Consider the following 15,939-nt stretch of genomic DNA (forward strand, 5'->3'; position numbering starts at 1 on the left):
GGTAAAACATTCTTGGACATAAATCATGGTAATATTTTCTTAGATCAGGCTCCCAAGGCAAAAGAAATAAAAGCAAAAATAAAAAAAATAGGATCATATCAAGCTTCAAAGCTTTTGCACAGCAAAGGAAACCATAAACAAAATAAAAAGATAAATATCCGGAAGAAAATATTTCCAAGCAGTGCAACTGACAAGGGTTTACTTTTCAAAATATACAGACAGCTTATACAACTCAATATCAAAAAAACAACTCTATTAAAAAATGGGCAGAAGACCTAAATAGCCATTTCTGCAGAGAAGGCATACAGGTGACCAACAGGCACATGAAAAGATTCTCAGCATTGCTAATTGTTAGAGAAATGCAAATCAAAACTAAAAATGAAGTATCACTTCACACCAGTCAGAATGCTGCTGCTGCTGCTGCTGCTGTCGCTTCAGTCGTGTCCGACTCTGTGTGACCCCATAGATGGCAGCCCACCAGGCTCCGCCATCCCTGGGATTCTCCAGGCAAGAACGCTAGAGTGGGTTGCTATTTCCTTCTCCAATGCATGAAAGTGAAAAGTGAAAGTGAAGTCGCTCAGTTGTGTCTTACTCTTCGCGACCCCATGGACTGCAGCCTACCAGGCTCCTCCATCCATGGGATCTTCCAGGCAAGAGTACTGGAGTGGGGTGCCATCGCCTTCTCTGACCAGTCAGAATGGCCATCATCAAAATGTCTACAAGTAGCAAATGCTGGAGAGGGTATGAAGAAAAGGAAATCCTCTGACAGTAGTAGTGGGAATATAAATTAAAGCCACTATGGAAAGCAGTATGGAGGTCTCTTTAAAACTAGAGTTTACCATATGATTCAGCAATCCCACTCTGTGGCTTATATCCAGAGAAAAGTCTAATTTGCAAATATACATGCCATCACAATGTTCATAACAGCACTGTTTACAATAGTCAAGACATGAAAGCAACCTAAATATTGATAGATGAATGGATAAAGAGGGTGTGATACACATACTCACACACAATGGAATACTACTCAGATAATGCCATCTGCAGCAACATGGAGGGACCTAGAGATTACCATACTAAGCAAAGTAAGTCAGACAAAGATATAATATCACTTATATGTGGAATCTAAAAAATATGGTACAAATGAACTTATTTATAAAACAGAAATAGACTCAAAGACAGAAAACAAACTTATGGTTACCAAAGGGGAAAGGGGAGGGGGAGGAATAAATTGGGAGTATGGGATTAACAGATATACACCACTATGTATGGGCTTCTCCAGTGGCTCAGTAGTAAAGAAACCACCTGCAAGGCAGGAGCTGCAGGAGATATGGGTTCAATCCCTGGTCAGGAAGATCTCCTAGAGGAGGGCTTGGCAACCCACTCCAGTATTCTTGCCTGGAGAATCCCATGGACAGAGAAGTCTGGCGGGCTACAGTCCATGGGGTTGCAGAGTCTGACATGACTGAGCACAAAACTAAATAACTGATGACCTGACCTCAGTTTTCTGAGGGGTTTTGAGACATGCTGGAACATGAAAATCAGTCATAAAATCAGCCATTCAGATGGGAAGGAGATTAAACTGATTGTATTAGATAAATTCCTGACCTTTCCAGTTCTGGAAACTTGAGCTAGAAAGAAAATTCTGAACTTCAGATTCCTCATCGGTAAATGGGGTTTATATTAGTAAGTGCCTGCTCTACTCACTTGCAGGATTGTCATGAATAATAGGCAAGACAATATATTAAAAATGCCCTGTAAACTGGAAAGCAGCATATAAACAAGAGATTATGTTAATTATTGTGTCAGGTTGACCATAGTTGAAGCTGCATTAAGGAATGCTTACATTATGTGGGAAAGGAGAAAGATGAGCCAGGGAAGAAGTAGGAGAGTGTGGAGAAGCAGTGTCACAGGAAGAGAGGATGTTATTAGAGGAGTGTTGTCAACAGTGTTGGAGGAATGGCAGGGTCCAGCGAATGCTTAGTTTAAGGATGATCTAACCATATTTATAGACAGATCAGGAGCCAGTAGATAGGAATAAAATAAACATGCAAAATAAACATGCAAAAGGGGTTTCTCCCACATTGTTTATGGGAATGTGAAACAGTGCACTACTTTGGGGAAACTCTGGCATTTCCTCAATGTTAAATTCCATCACTACATGACTCAGCATTTTGACTCCTAAGTATATACCCAAAAGAAATGAAAACATATGTCCACACACAAATTTGTGTATGAATGTATGTAAAATAGCCAAAAAGTGTGGAAACAAAAGTGTCCATCAACAGATGAATGGATAAACAAAATGTGATATATTCACACAAGGGAATATTATTCAGTTGTAAAAAGGAATGCAGTACTGTTATATGCTACAACATGGGTGAACCTTGAAAACAGTACGGTAAGTGCAAGAAATCCAACACAAAAGGCCACATATCATTTGATTCCAGATTAGGCAAATCTAGAGACAGGAAGTAGATTTGATTATCTAGGGCAGGGGTGGGGGCAGTTGGCAGAAAATGGCAAATGACTGCTAATGTGTATGGGTTTTTTGAGATGAAAATGTTCTCAGATTTTGCACAACTTGGTGGTTATACTAAAAAGCACCAGCTGCACACTCTAAAAGGGTGAATGTTATGTCATGGGAATTACATTTCAAATAAAAGAGAGGAGAGGAAGATATGAGGGAAGGAAGGAGAGAGTGAGGCCCAGAGCCTAGTTAGAAAGAGTATCTTTGGCAAGAAGAATCACCACCTCTTCAATGTGAGAAAACACTAGATGGCTTTAATAGCAGCTAACATAAGCACTTGCTATGTGCCAGGCATTTTTTAAATTGCTTTACACATGTTGTTTTTGTTTAAACCTCCAAACAAGACTATGAGCTGGATACTATTTTTATCCCCATTTTACAGGGTCGGGGGGAATGGTGAAAGAGAGATTAAGAAACTTGCCTAAAGTCATACAGCTGGGACAAATGTCAGTACAGGGATTAGAACCTAGACAGCCTGGCTTTTGAGTCCAGTAGTTCATAGGGCACTGCTCTCCATATCCTATGGGTGTGCTCAGTAGAATAGGCAAGGCTAAGTACTGAGAGGGTTAAGGGCTGGGAGCATATTGGGGATTGCAAACAGAAAAGGTGAGATGAACATGAAGAACGTGAGACCATCAATAACTGAGTTTTTATGTAAGGTTGGTGGGAGGAGAGGCATAGCAGAGGTGGAAAACATTCCCACAAACCATCAGCAGCCTTTGCTGCCTTCTAGCTCTGGCTACCATTCTCTTCTTGCAGGTTGGCGGTGGGAGTCTTCCTATGTGGTCCCCAGACCTTGGTAAAGAGCCTGAGCAAATGCTGTCACCAGTACTCCAGCCTGGATCCTAGGAAGGTTCAATTCTACTTCAACAAAGAAAATTTCTGAGTTATAGGAATAAGGATAGTAATCTGCATTTAAGTCTCTTCATCTTCAACAATTTACTTGGTTTGGTCAGGTTGAGGCAACCACTTACAGACAGTAACATGTTTCTTTCAAGGCTCGAGTCCCTGGCAGTCTTTCTTGATTGGATTCAACTTAGTCATCACTGAGCTTCATGGACCTAAGAACTTTAGTAGTTATCATAATTGCAAAGCCCATGGATTCTTTCTTTGGAAATCATTGTAAATCCTTCTGGAATGCCCTGACTGCAGCAAGGCCTGATAGCAGATGCAGTTGACAGTTACATAATTTAACCTTGGGTGATTTTGTTGACTCCAAGTGTTAACCATATCTTGGACTCTGGGTCATTCTCCTAGTCCTCCTACCCACCAAGAAAATTTCTAAGTAAGGTGATTTTTTTTCAAATAAAAATTTATTAAAGAATTAATGACAAAATATAATAAACATAAATAGTAAAACAACAAACATAAAATTACCAAGAACTCAATCCCTATATAACAGTATGTACATTCTGTTAAACATGATCTTATCCAGTGTGAATGGCAACTTATGCTTTACTCATATTTGCTTATCAAAAAATGAAGGATTTTTCTCTGTTTAATGAATAAATCTTTTGTTACGTTATCTAGGCTCTCCATTTAGGAAAGATAATCTTGAAAGTATGCTAATCATAACTGAAATTGTATCATAATTGAAAGACAGCTATATTGTCATTAGCTTGCCTTGTTCTGTTGGAAATAATTGTGAAAACTTGAACTCCATCTTAGGATGATTATTTAGTCAACAAGGACTCTTTATTACCATTTTAATCAAGGGGAGTTATTAATGTCTTGTCTTAAAAAGATAATTTAAAATTTTGACAACGTTTCCTTGGCTCCTACGTACCTATTAAGGAATCGTTCAGTAACATAAGCAAAATGCCTTTTCTTTCGCCTATCAAAATGTTCTTTTATTTCTTCCATCCACCTGGCTCTGGGGTGTCAGTAGTCACAGTGAATCAGTAGAAGGAAAGAAGACTGGGGCCCTTAAAAGAGGAAAAATAATACACATTTTGTTGTGCTCAAAGACAATTCAAATCATAAGATTTACAAGAATGTTTCTACTGAATTAACATTAGTGCACCTCTCTCTCTACCATTGTGACCAAAAATGAATGATTATTTCTAATTCTCCAGAAATCTACATGACTTGAAGGATTAGAAAAACTGATTTTTTTCAGTCACTAGTCTGAACAAAATAAAGGAAGGTCATGAACTCATGGTTGTGTTTCATGTATTAACTGGACATCAAGAAAAAATACTAATGGACGTTTCCGAAAGAATAGATTGGGATACCCCTGCTGTTACCAATTTCCCAGATTTCAGCTAATTTAAATTTAATAAGGCTTCAGGAACATGCACGCTGCAGCCTTGATGGTTTGGTTTCTATTAGACAACTGCTGACCAAATTATAATTTGATCTCCAATGAGTCTGATTTGGAATCTTAGTGTTCCTTAAAACTTATTATAATGTGTTCCTAAGGAGAAAGACTGTATTCTCGGTCTTGATGTCTCAATATATTGACACTTCAAGACATGGCTGCTGCTAAAATCAACATATCAAGGCCTAGAATGTTCATGGAAGCTAGCATAAAAGGTAATGATAATAATAAATCCTACATACAATCAACATCTAAGCCCAAATTGGGGATGAGCAGGCTACCTAGAAAGCTTCTCAGCTGTTTTGATCAAGTTTTTCTTCCTAGGTTGCAATTATCGAGTATCTTTCTCAGTAAACTTTTGTTGTAGTCAATGCTTATATATGAGTAGAAAATCTCTCAATTTTAATGTCCCTCATAATTTTGATTATCTTTGCATTCTTTTGCTTGACATGTAAGCAATATGCTATTACATTCTCTACACCTATGGCAGGTTTTTAATTCACTTGACCATAATCCTAACGCAGAGGCTAGGACTCTGAGAATATAAACAGACTCAGGAGTAGTTCCAGTGGAACTTTACTAATTATTAAGGCACCTCTTAACCTCTTGAGGTTGGCCTGATGGAGATAAATCATGTTTCTCCTTAATGCCACTATGAGAGAGAATACTAGGCCGGAAGAGCTGTAGGTTATAGCCAGTGGCACTGATTGTGTTCACACCCATCTGAGAGGAAGAAGGCAGGGTCAGGCCTAATGGGCAATCTGACTGCTTATACATTTGGTCCTTTTGAAATAAATGAGAAAAATATAAATGTAAAAATTTTAGAATTTCTATGTTTTAATTTCCCAGAATAAATCTGGTTACTGGGTAGGGCTGCAGATTAGTAATTATTTAGAAGGCAAGATGAAATGTATTGTTTGACTTCTGTTCAGTGTTTATTTCATCTTGAACATAGGAAAAATTAGTGGCTTTCTAAACTTTTAAAGTTAACTACCCAGACTGAAGAGTTTTAGAACAAGAAAATGTCAACAGTCTCTTGTGTTGCTGACACATTAAAACCAGTGATCATATATCGTCCTTGTCTTAACTCTGAACTATGTATGTGAATAGACTTTAGTTCATTTCAGTTCAGTCATTCAGTCTTGTCCAACTTTGTGACCCTATGGACTGCAGCATGCCAGGCCTTCCTGTCCATCGCCAACTCCCGGAGTTTACTCAAACTCATGTCCACCGAGTTGGTGATGCCATCCAACCATCTCATCCTCTGTCGTCCCCTTCCTGGTACTGACCAAAAAATACATTTTGATATTTGGATTTTTCTAGACTAAATACACTGCTCTGCTATGTAGGCTCTTTGCTTTGCTGGCCTTCTGACCATTTTACAGCTCTAAGCACATGCTATTGTCTGAGTAGACTCAGAAGCTCTAGCAAGTTCTCAAAGGGCAAATATTATTATTCCTGTTGGAAGCAAACTAAGCAAAAACTAAGTTCCAGAAAACCCTGTTTCTGAGAAATTCTCAAATATCATTAAGAAGAATAAATGGTTAACTTAAAAGGAAAAACAACTATGCAACATTAAAGTACAATATTGCAATAAGGGTAGAAAACATGTGTGAGGTTTCACCCTTGGAGTTCAGCCTTTTAAAAGCAAAAAGGTTATGCATATCAATTTGCAGTATACTAAAATTGTGTTCAAAGTTTATTTCAAGTCACAGAAAATATACAAACTAAGACAACAGAATGATCTGATTTTGTTCTGAGAGAAGGTGATAGGAGTCCACCTGGCACCAATTTGAGTCATTCAAGGGTTAGGATGCAGAAGTCATCTTTTTGCAACATTTCAACAAAGTTATAGGATTAATTTCCATATCTGTTGCCAGGTATTTTTGAAAACCTGTAAGGAAAAGTTGGGAGAAAGCCATTACAAGTGGAGACAAAGTTCTCTTCCCCAAACATCAGGAAGAAAAGAATTTAAAGGTAGGGGAAGGAGGCTATGCATAAGAACAAATCACCAGGAACAGATTCCTAAGGTGTCTGCCTCCTGCTTCCCCAAAATAATCATCTCTTACAGTGGAGTTTCTCAACCTCAGCACTACTGACATCTGGGGCCAGATAACTCTTTGTTATCAGGTGGTGTCCTGAGCATTACAGGAGGTTTAGCAGTATCTCTGGTCCCTACCCACTGAAAGCCAGTAGCATACCATACCCGCTAAAGCTGTGATAACCAAAAATGTCTCCAGACATTTCCCAGTATCATGTAGGGGGCAAAACCACCTCTGGCTGAGAACCACTGACCTAATGGTAATGGTACATAAGCCTGTCAGTGATAGCAGAGCTGGATCACAACCAGTAAGGTAGAGGATGGAGGGAGAGCCAATCTCTTGGCTACAGTATGCACCAATACCAGCAAATACACATTAAAACCTTCCCAGTGGAAAATTGCAAAGAACTACATGCACCACATGTACATATTAGTGGAGGTTTAAAAGAGATAAAAGGTGAATAAGGTCTGTAGTCTAGTTAAGAGTAATGTACCAATGTACATTTCTTCCTTTTGCACTATAAACCAAAAAGGTATTGTGTACAATAGATTCCCAAAATTTTATCATTGTGGGAAGCTAAAGGAAAGGTGCATGAGGCTCTCTGTACTATTTTCCCAACTTCCTGTGAATTTCTAATTATTTCAAAATAAAAGATAAAACAAACAAAAAACCCTGCTCTGTGGTATATGTGCAAGGAGAGAAATTTCAGAAACGTTTTTCACCTCGACTATCCCAAAACATAATTTTCTCACATTCTAGGGGATACGTTTTTTTAAAAAAATAGTTTTTTAAAAATCTATTCCTCTAACTATAATAGGCAGTCTACACTTTCACTAAAGAAAATAGAATGACTTGGGTATCTGGACTAAAAGTTCTAGTTGCACTGTTAAGTCTGGTGCCATCCATCTATGACAGCTTCCCATTAAAGTTCAGTCAATTTAATGTCTAGATACAGATATAATGCATATTTACAGTTTAAAAGTTTTAACAATATTACAAATATGGATTAAAATACAATATGTTTAGTAAAGACTGCTAGTTAGTATAAATGAGACCACTGTTAAATAATATATGGACAGAAATTATTACAAAGAGGGAATAAAAAGCAGAAATTCAAAATGTGAATTTCCAATTGATATTGGGACAATGCAAAAAAGTAATTAGCCTCTAATTAAAATAAATAAATTTAAATTAAAAAAAAGCAAAATAGTTTATGAAATACAAGATGTTGGGGAAAAACTTTTTTAAAAACCCTATACATGTAATCAGGTTAGGTCACATGATTATGTTCCTTTCTAGCTGACTGAAGAGCAAGAAAACTAAGGGCAGTAGTGTACAGCAACCTCTAAAATGTACAGGGCCTGATGGTGATGGTGGACATTCACTACCTTAAATTATGTGCTGTAACAGTTTAATCTCAAAATATTCTATGTAAAATAAATACTTGAAACTAAAATGTTTGCATATTTCATTGAAATGGTTTGTGTTTTCATTTTGATGGGATAGTTGGGAATAAAATAATAACTGATTCTGGAAGAATACATACCAAACTATATTTAGCAGTTATGTCTTTGGAATGAGACTGAGAAACCAGAGCTTTTACCCTGAACTTTCTACATTTCTGTATTTGATTAATTTGGTTAAATTGATCATATGTCACTGTTGCCCATTTTAGGGAAAAAAGGTTAAATGAGATTACAATCAATTCAACAACTGAACAAATGCCTATCACCTTCCCCTACCATGACACGGACTGAGTTACTGAAGAGTGAAGGGTCTAGTCAAGAGGGGTACAGGCCTCGGGTAGTCTTGAGATCAAGAGACTCTTGCTGGTTAAGCTTGAAAAGTACATACCCCAAATGCACAAGGACCTTGTCTGACTCAGGCACAGTAAGTCTGCTCACCTTTAAGGAGCTCCAGTAGATTTCTGTATTTGTTCTTTTAAGATCAGGATACTCTGCCTCTGCTCAGGAGGCAGCATGGCGATCTGGTCTGCAGTTAGTTGAAGTACCTGCATAATCAAGGCAGCCTGTGCAGAGGAAAAAAAAAAACATAATGAGTTCTAACGATGGTGGCTAAAAAACTACCACCAGCTTCTGTCCAAGGCAGAAGGATAATTCACATACATTAAACCAAAAAAATTTTTTAAAATGAAACCAAACCAAAGAAAAAACCAAAACCAGCTGGTGAGAAGAGGCAAAATGAAAAGCACAGGTACAATGGCTAAGATTAGAAGATTCAAAGCAGACACCTTCATGAACCCCAAATTCTTACAGATGAAGATGGTATTGGTAACTCCTGGGAAATCTACAGTTTTTAATCCTTTGAAAGAATTAAATCCTTTGAAAGGAGCTTTGAAAGTTGCTCCTTTTCACAAGTTTTGAGCTCCCTACAATGGTCAAATATAGAAACAGAAAGATATGCTTGTGGGGAATCTGCTATCATCTTTAGGGATAAGGTATAAAAGGGAGGAACAAAGGGATTTGGATTTCCAGGTCAATCAGGCCTGCACAGAAAATATCTATTGGCAGATGAGTCTGAAAAGTAAGACAAGCTACCACTGACATATAGCCATTTAAGAATTTTAGGATCTGGCCCACAGATTTTCGGGTAACAAGATCATAAAGAATTCTGAGTATAAGCATCATTTCCAAAGGGACTCTGAAGACCCGGGACCTCCACATGGTGACTATGAAAAGAGGACTCCAAAAAGATTTGTGCAAATGGAGGCAGCTGGACAACATTACTTACCTTCTCATGGTCCTGTGGAGTGACTTGGTTCTGTCCAGGACTAAAGCCACCAGGCTGGCCTCCACCCTGAATGCTTGCTCCCTGCATGCCTGCTCCCTGCATGACTGGGACCTATGTGCACAGAGACAAGGAGAGATTTTCGATACTTCTCATTTAGGTTACCAGAACCCAGTAATATTAGCAACGTGAAAAAATAGGATCATATTGTGGAGACGAATAAAAAAAGCAAATAAATGACTCTGAAGAACAGTTCCTACTGTTAGCAACCGCAGAAGGCAGGGTTTAGCCAGAGATCAACTAGTAAGTTGATATATTTGCTTATGACAGCACCAGCAGCATCAACAAATACCACAAAGCATAACTGCTGTTGCTACTGCTAAGTCGCTTCAGTTGTATCTGACTCTGTGCGACCCCATAGACAGCAGCCCACCAGGCTCCTCTGTCCCTGGGATTCTCCAGGCAAGAATACTGGAGAGGGTTGCCATTTCCTTCTCCACAAAGCACAACTGGATACTATTAAATCAATCAAAATTCAGCCACATAAGCACAGGGAAAACTGACAGCATCCGAGAAACTATCACTCAGTGGAAACAGAAATGAAAGATGACATATTGTAGAATGGGGAGCTACATTCACAGGGATACTGCCTACCTCTAATTCAATCAAACACAGTTCGTCCCAAAGGGCCCTATCCCATAAGTAAGGCAGAAACAATCATAATGGCAGAGGCAGAAAGGAGACGGGAAGGTCTCTGGGGAAAAGACTACTATTAGCCCCACATTTGTTTTTTTATAACTTCCCTCAGAGAATACGCAGCAGATGCTTTCTGCTAAATACAGACTAAAAAACATGACTGACCTGAGTTAACCAAGTGCAGTTTTATCATTCTTACTGGTATTTAAGATCTTCAATGGGTTCAATCTTTTGGAAAACAACCATAACCCAAAGAAAAGGCCTCAGAGCGCCTAGAATACTTGTTAAAAGGTCCCTACGCTGGAATTATGTTCACACTCAAAGCATTCACCCAGAGCTTAGGTAGTGGTTGTTGACCAGTTGCTAAGTCGTCTCTTTGTGACTCTGTGAACCCATGACCTGCAGCATGCCAGCATCCCTGTCCTTCACTATCTCCTGGAGTTTGCTCAAATTCATGTCCATTGAGTCAGTGATTGTACCTAACCATCTCATCCTCTGCCGCCCCTTCTCCTCTTGTCCTCAATCTTTCCTGTCATCAGGGTTTTTTCCAATGAATTGGCTGTTTGCAATCAGGTGGCCAAAGAATTGGAACTTCAGCTTCAGCATAAGTCCTTCTAATGAATATTCAGGGTTGATTTCCTTGAGGACTAACCGGTTTGATCTCTGCTGTCCAAGGGACTCTCAACAGTCTTCTTGAGCACAACTCGAAAGCATCAATTCTTCACTGCCCAGCATGTTTTATGGCCCAACTCTCATGTCCATACATGACTACCAGAAAAAATCATAGATTTGACTATACGGACCTTTGCTGGCAAAGTGATGTCTCTGCTTTTTAATATGCTGTCTAGGTCTGTCATAGCTTTTCTTCCAAGGAGCAAGCGTCTTTTAATTTCATGGCTGCAGTCACCATCTGCAGTGATTTTGGAGACAAGAAAATAAAGTCTGACACTGTTTCCACTGTTTCCCCATTTATTTGCCATGAAGTGATGGCAGTGGATGCCATGATCTTAGTTTTTTTAATGTTGAGTTTTAAGCCAGCTTTCTTACTCTCCTCTTTCAACCTCATCAGGAGGCTCTTTAGTTCCTTTTCACTTTCTGCCATTAGAGTGGTATCAGCTGCATATCTGAGGTTACTGATATTTCTCCTGGCAATCTTGATTCCAGCTTGTGCTTCATCAAGCCTGGCATTTCGCATGATATACCCTGCATAAATGGTTGTCTGAGGAGGCCTTACAAATAGCTGTGAAAAGAAGAGGAGCAAAAAGCAAAGAAGAAAAGGAAAGATACAAGCATCTGAATGGAGAAGGCAATGGATGCAGAGTTCCAAAGAATAGCAAGGAGAGATAGGAAAGCCTTCCTCAGCAATCAATGCAAAGAAACAGAGGAAAACAACAGAATGGGAAAGACTAGAGATCTCTTCAATAAAATTAGAGATACCAAGGGAACATTTCATGCAAAGATGGGCTCAATAAAGGACAGAAATGGTATGGACCTAACAGAAACAGAAGATATTAAGAAGAAGTGGCACGAATACACAGAAGAACTGTACAAAAAAGAGCTTCATGACCCAGATAATCACAATGGTGTGATCACTCACCTAGAGCCAGACATCCTGGAATGTGAAGTCAAGTGGGCCTTAGAAAGCATCACTACAAACAAAGCTAGTGGAGGTGATGGAATTCCAGTTGAGCTATTTCAAATCCTGAAAGATGATGCTGTGAAAGTGCTGCACTCAATATGACAGCAAATTTGGAAAACTCAGCAGTGGCCACAGGACTGGAAAAGGTCAGTTTTCATTCCAATCCCAAAGAAAGGCGATGCCAAAGAATGCTCAAACTACCACACAATTGCACTCATCTCACACGCTAGTAAGGTAATGCTCAAAATTCTCCAAGCCAGGCTTCAGCAGTATGTGAACCATGAACTTCCAGATGTTCAAGCTGGTTTTAGAAAAGGCAAAGGAACCAGAGATCAAATTGCCAGCATCTGCTGGATCATCCAAAAAGCAAGAGAGTTCAGGAAAAACATCTATTTCTGCTTTATTTACTATGTCAAAGCCTTTGAGTGTGTGGATCACTATAAACTGTGGAAAATTCTGAAAGAGATGGGAATGCCAGACCACCTGACCTGCCTCTTGAGAAATCTGTATGCAGATCAGGAAGCAATGGTTAGAACTGGACATGGAACAACAGACTGGTTCCAAATAGGAAAAGGAGTACGTCAAGGCTGTATATTGTCACCCTGCTTATTTAACTTATATGCAGAGTACATCATGAGAAACGCTGGGCTGGAAGAAGCACAGGCTGGAATCAAGATTGCTGGGAGAAATATCAATAATCTGAGATATGCAGATGACACCACCCTTATGGCAGAAGGTGAAGAGGAACTAAAAAGCCTCTTGATGAAAGTGAAAGAGGAGAGTGAAAAAGTTGGCTTAAAGCTCAACATTCAGAAAACTAAGATCATGGCATCTGGTCCCATCACTTCATGGCAGATAGATGGGGAAACAGTGGAAACAGTGTCAGACTTTATTTTTTGGGGCTCCAAAATCACTGCAGATGGTGACTGCATCCATGAAATTAAAAGACGCTTACTCCTTGGAAGGAAAGTTATGACCAACCTAGATAGCATACTGAAAAGCAGAGACATTACTTTGCCAACAAAGGTCCGTCTAGTAAGGCTATGGTTTTTCCAGGGGTCATGTATGGATGTGAGAGTTGGACTGTGAAGAAAGCTGAGCACCAAAGGATTGATGCTTTTGAAGTGTGGTGTTGGAGAAGACTCTTGAGAGTCCCTTGGACTGCAAGGAGATCTAACCAGTCCATCCTAAAGAGATCAGTCCCGGGTGTTCACTGGAAGGACTGATGCTGAAGCTGAAGCTCCAATACTTTGGCCACCTCATGTGAAGAGTTGACTCATTGGAAAAGACTCTGATGCTGGGAGGGATTGGGGGCAGGAGTATAAGGGGATGACAGAGGATGAGATGGCTGGATGGCATCACCGACTCGATGGATGTGAGTCTGAGTGAACTCCGGGAGTTGGTGATGCACAGAAGGCCTGGCCTGCTGCGATTCATGGGGTCGCAAAGAGTCGGACACGACTGAGTGACTGAACTGAACTGAACTGAACCCTGCATATAAGTTAGATAAGCAGGGTGACAATAAACAGCTTTGACATACTCCTTTCCCAATTTGGAATGAGTTTGTTGTTCCATGTCTGATTCCAACTATTGTTTCTTGTTCTGCATACAGGTTTCTCAGGGGACAGGTAAGGTGGTCTGGTATTCCCACGTCTAAGAATTTTCCAGTATGTTGTCATCCACAGAGTCAAAGGCTTTAGCATAGTCAATGTAGCAAAAGTACATTTTTTTTTTCAATTCCCTTGCTTTTTCTATAATCCAATGGATGTTGGCAATTTGATCTCTGCTCTTATTAAACACAAATTGTTAATAAACATGTTACCTGCTTCCCCAGCAGATGAAAAGCAGCAAAAAAATAAAAGCATAAAAGAAATATGGATAAACCATTAGGAGCAGATATAATAGCACTGTGAAGAACCAGGTGACAGTCTGACAGTGAAGGACACCAGAAAGCAAAGCAGAAAATAACTATGATTTCTATTATAGCATATATAAAAATGAGTGGGTACATTTAATGATGACCTTGAGTAATCAAATATGATCAAAATCATTTTTTGCATCTTGTTTAAGAAAAGAAGAAAGCATAGTATATTTTATAAATGATTTTTCATTAAAATAGTTTAAAAACTCGGTTGAATAATTCTATTATCTGGAATATTCATTTGCATGCATTAACTCAGTTCCCAAAACACTAGAGACATGAAGCATTAGAACAACTTTGTACAGATTGCTAACATACTATCACTTTCAGTTCTTTATCAATACTGAATCCAGAGACCAGTCTGAACCTTAATGATCTGTTATGGACCTGAAATATCTATGAGAATAACATTTTTGAGGCTTCAGTCAATACTAATTTGAGGTACTGTAATGTGATCTAGCCATTTAATAATGGCCATTTAAAGTTTCTAGAAGAACCTGTTCTAGGCAGACAAGTAATAATACAGGTAAGCATGAATCTAGGTTTACTAAGACAGTCCCAGTTTATGTTTTTGACTCACAGTAATTACTGACAGCACCCTCAAATGTGTCTCTGTATAGACAATAAGTTATATAATTACCCTAGTAATAAGAAGCCTTTATCAACAAGTTTCAACTAGGTGGACAGAAGTTAATTTCAAAATTTGATTTAAAATTATGTATTAAGGATATATTATTAGGTTAAAAAACAAGGTGCAGAACAGTGAAAGGAGGAAAAAATAAGAATACATATATATTCATATTTGCAAAAATAGTATGTATTCTGATTTGCTAGAAAGATACACTATAATAAAATGTGGTTATCTACAAGAGATGGGGGTCACAGGGAGACAGGTATAGGGAGGAAGGGAGGTTCTTACTGTCTATCTTTTATACATGAGTGAATGTATTTTATATTATTTGTTTATAAGAAAACACATTGAATAATTTTTAAAAGTTTGAAGACAAAATTTTTTCTCTACCTCAAATCTTATTGGCTTTACAAAATCTACTAATGAAAACTATGACAAATTTAACATTGCAGAGTAACAAGTCCGAGTACTAGAAGATAAAGGACCAAGGAATTATTGACAAACGGTCTTCCAACCATTATTTTTGACATCCTTCTCAAAAGACTTCTCAATAGAATTATATAAGGACATCATGCAGTTATTTGTTATTTATCTCTCCACTGGAATGCAAGCTCTACAGGAGCAGGACTTTATTTTGCTCACCTTGCTCTATCCCCACTACCTATAGCTCTGTCTGATATACAGTAAGTGCTCAACAAATATTTGTTGAACGACTGAATGAAAGCATTAAAAACCCATTTTAAGTATGAAGCTTACTGACCACCGAGGGCACAATAAAAATCAAGCCCCAAAACATATTTTTTAAAAAAGTACAATTAGAAAAACAGTAACCAAGTTTTTTCCTACACATACCAGAAAATAACATATTCACATTTCATATTAAAGAGGAGGGACAGATACACATATACACAATATACAATGTGCAGGTAACAGAGACGTAGTAGTACAGTAGGAAACAACATAGGTTATATTCCTTGCTCTACCACTTTTTAGTTTTGTGAATTTGGATAAGTCACCTGAATTCTTGGGTCTTAGTTTCCAAACCTATAAAATGAGAGAACTGGATGTCTGACATGTCCCATTCCACTCGGACCATACAATTCTCTCATACACATGTACACATGCATGCCTGAGAGGGAATAAGGCACAGAAACATATGGGAGAGCAAAGAGAAACACAAGTACATAGAGGAAGGAGGAAGTCACACTGAAGAAATATGAAGGTGGAAGAGCTAGAGGCAAACAAAAGTATTAGCAGAAAAAAAACAAAACAAAATAAGCAAACAAACTCACGGAGAAGATACATGCATACTACCTGCAGGGTAAAAAGGATGGAGATGACTACATATATATAATCATAGCCCATCATAACACATAGCTGGAGAAAGCCAAATAAAGAGAAAGAAGAGAAAA

At 38.5% G+C, this 15,939-nt stretch overlaps 2 protein-coding genes across 4 annotated transcripts in view; one reads left to right on the forward strand and one right to left on the reverse strand.

Annotated features, from left to right (window-relative positions):
- NOX1 (NADPH oxidase 1) overlaps window positions 1-3,676 on the forward strand; it is a 36,233-nt gene extending 32,557 nt beyond the window's left edge. For all 3 annotated transcript variants that reach the window (XM_005901012.2, XM_005901014.2, XM_005901013.2), the window contains one exon: window positions 3,290-3,676. In XM_005901012.2, coding sequence (XP_005901074.1) covers window positions 3,290-3,416 — 127 coding nt within the window. In that variant the 3' untranslated portion in view covers window positions 3,417-3,676. The remainder of the gene's footprint in view (window positions 1-3,289) is intronic.
- Window positions 3,677-3,937: 261 nt separating this feature from the next.
- The window catches only part of CSTF2 (cleavage stimulation factor subunit 2), a 34,347-nt gene continuing 22,345 nt past the window's right edge, over window positions 3,938-15,939 (reverse strand). The window contains exons 12-14 of the mRNA XM_005901010.3: window positions 9,644-9,754; window positions 8,797-8,921; window positions 3,938-6,744 (exon numbers count right to left, since the gene is read on the reverse strand). Coding sequence (XP_005901072.1) covers window positions 8,799-8,921; window positions 9,644-9,754 — 234 coding nt within the window. The 3' untranslated portion in view covers window positions 3,938-6,744; window positions 8,797-8,798. The remainder of the gene's footprint in view (window positions 6,745-8,796; window positions 8,922-9,643; window positions 9,755-15,939) is intronic.

The sequence above is a fragment of the Bos mutus genome, chromosome X (assembly GCF_027580195.1).
Source record: "Bos mutus isolate GX-2022 chromosome X, NWIPB_WYAK_1.1, whole genome shotgun sequence".
Lineage (NCBI taxonomy): Eukaryota > Metazoa > Chordata > Mammalia > Artiodactyla > Bovidae > Bos > Bos mutus.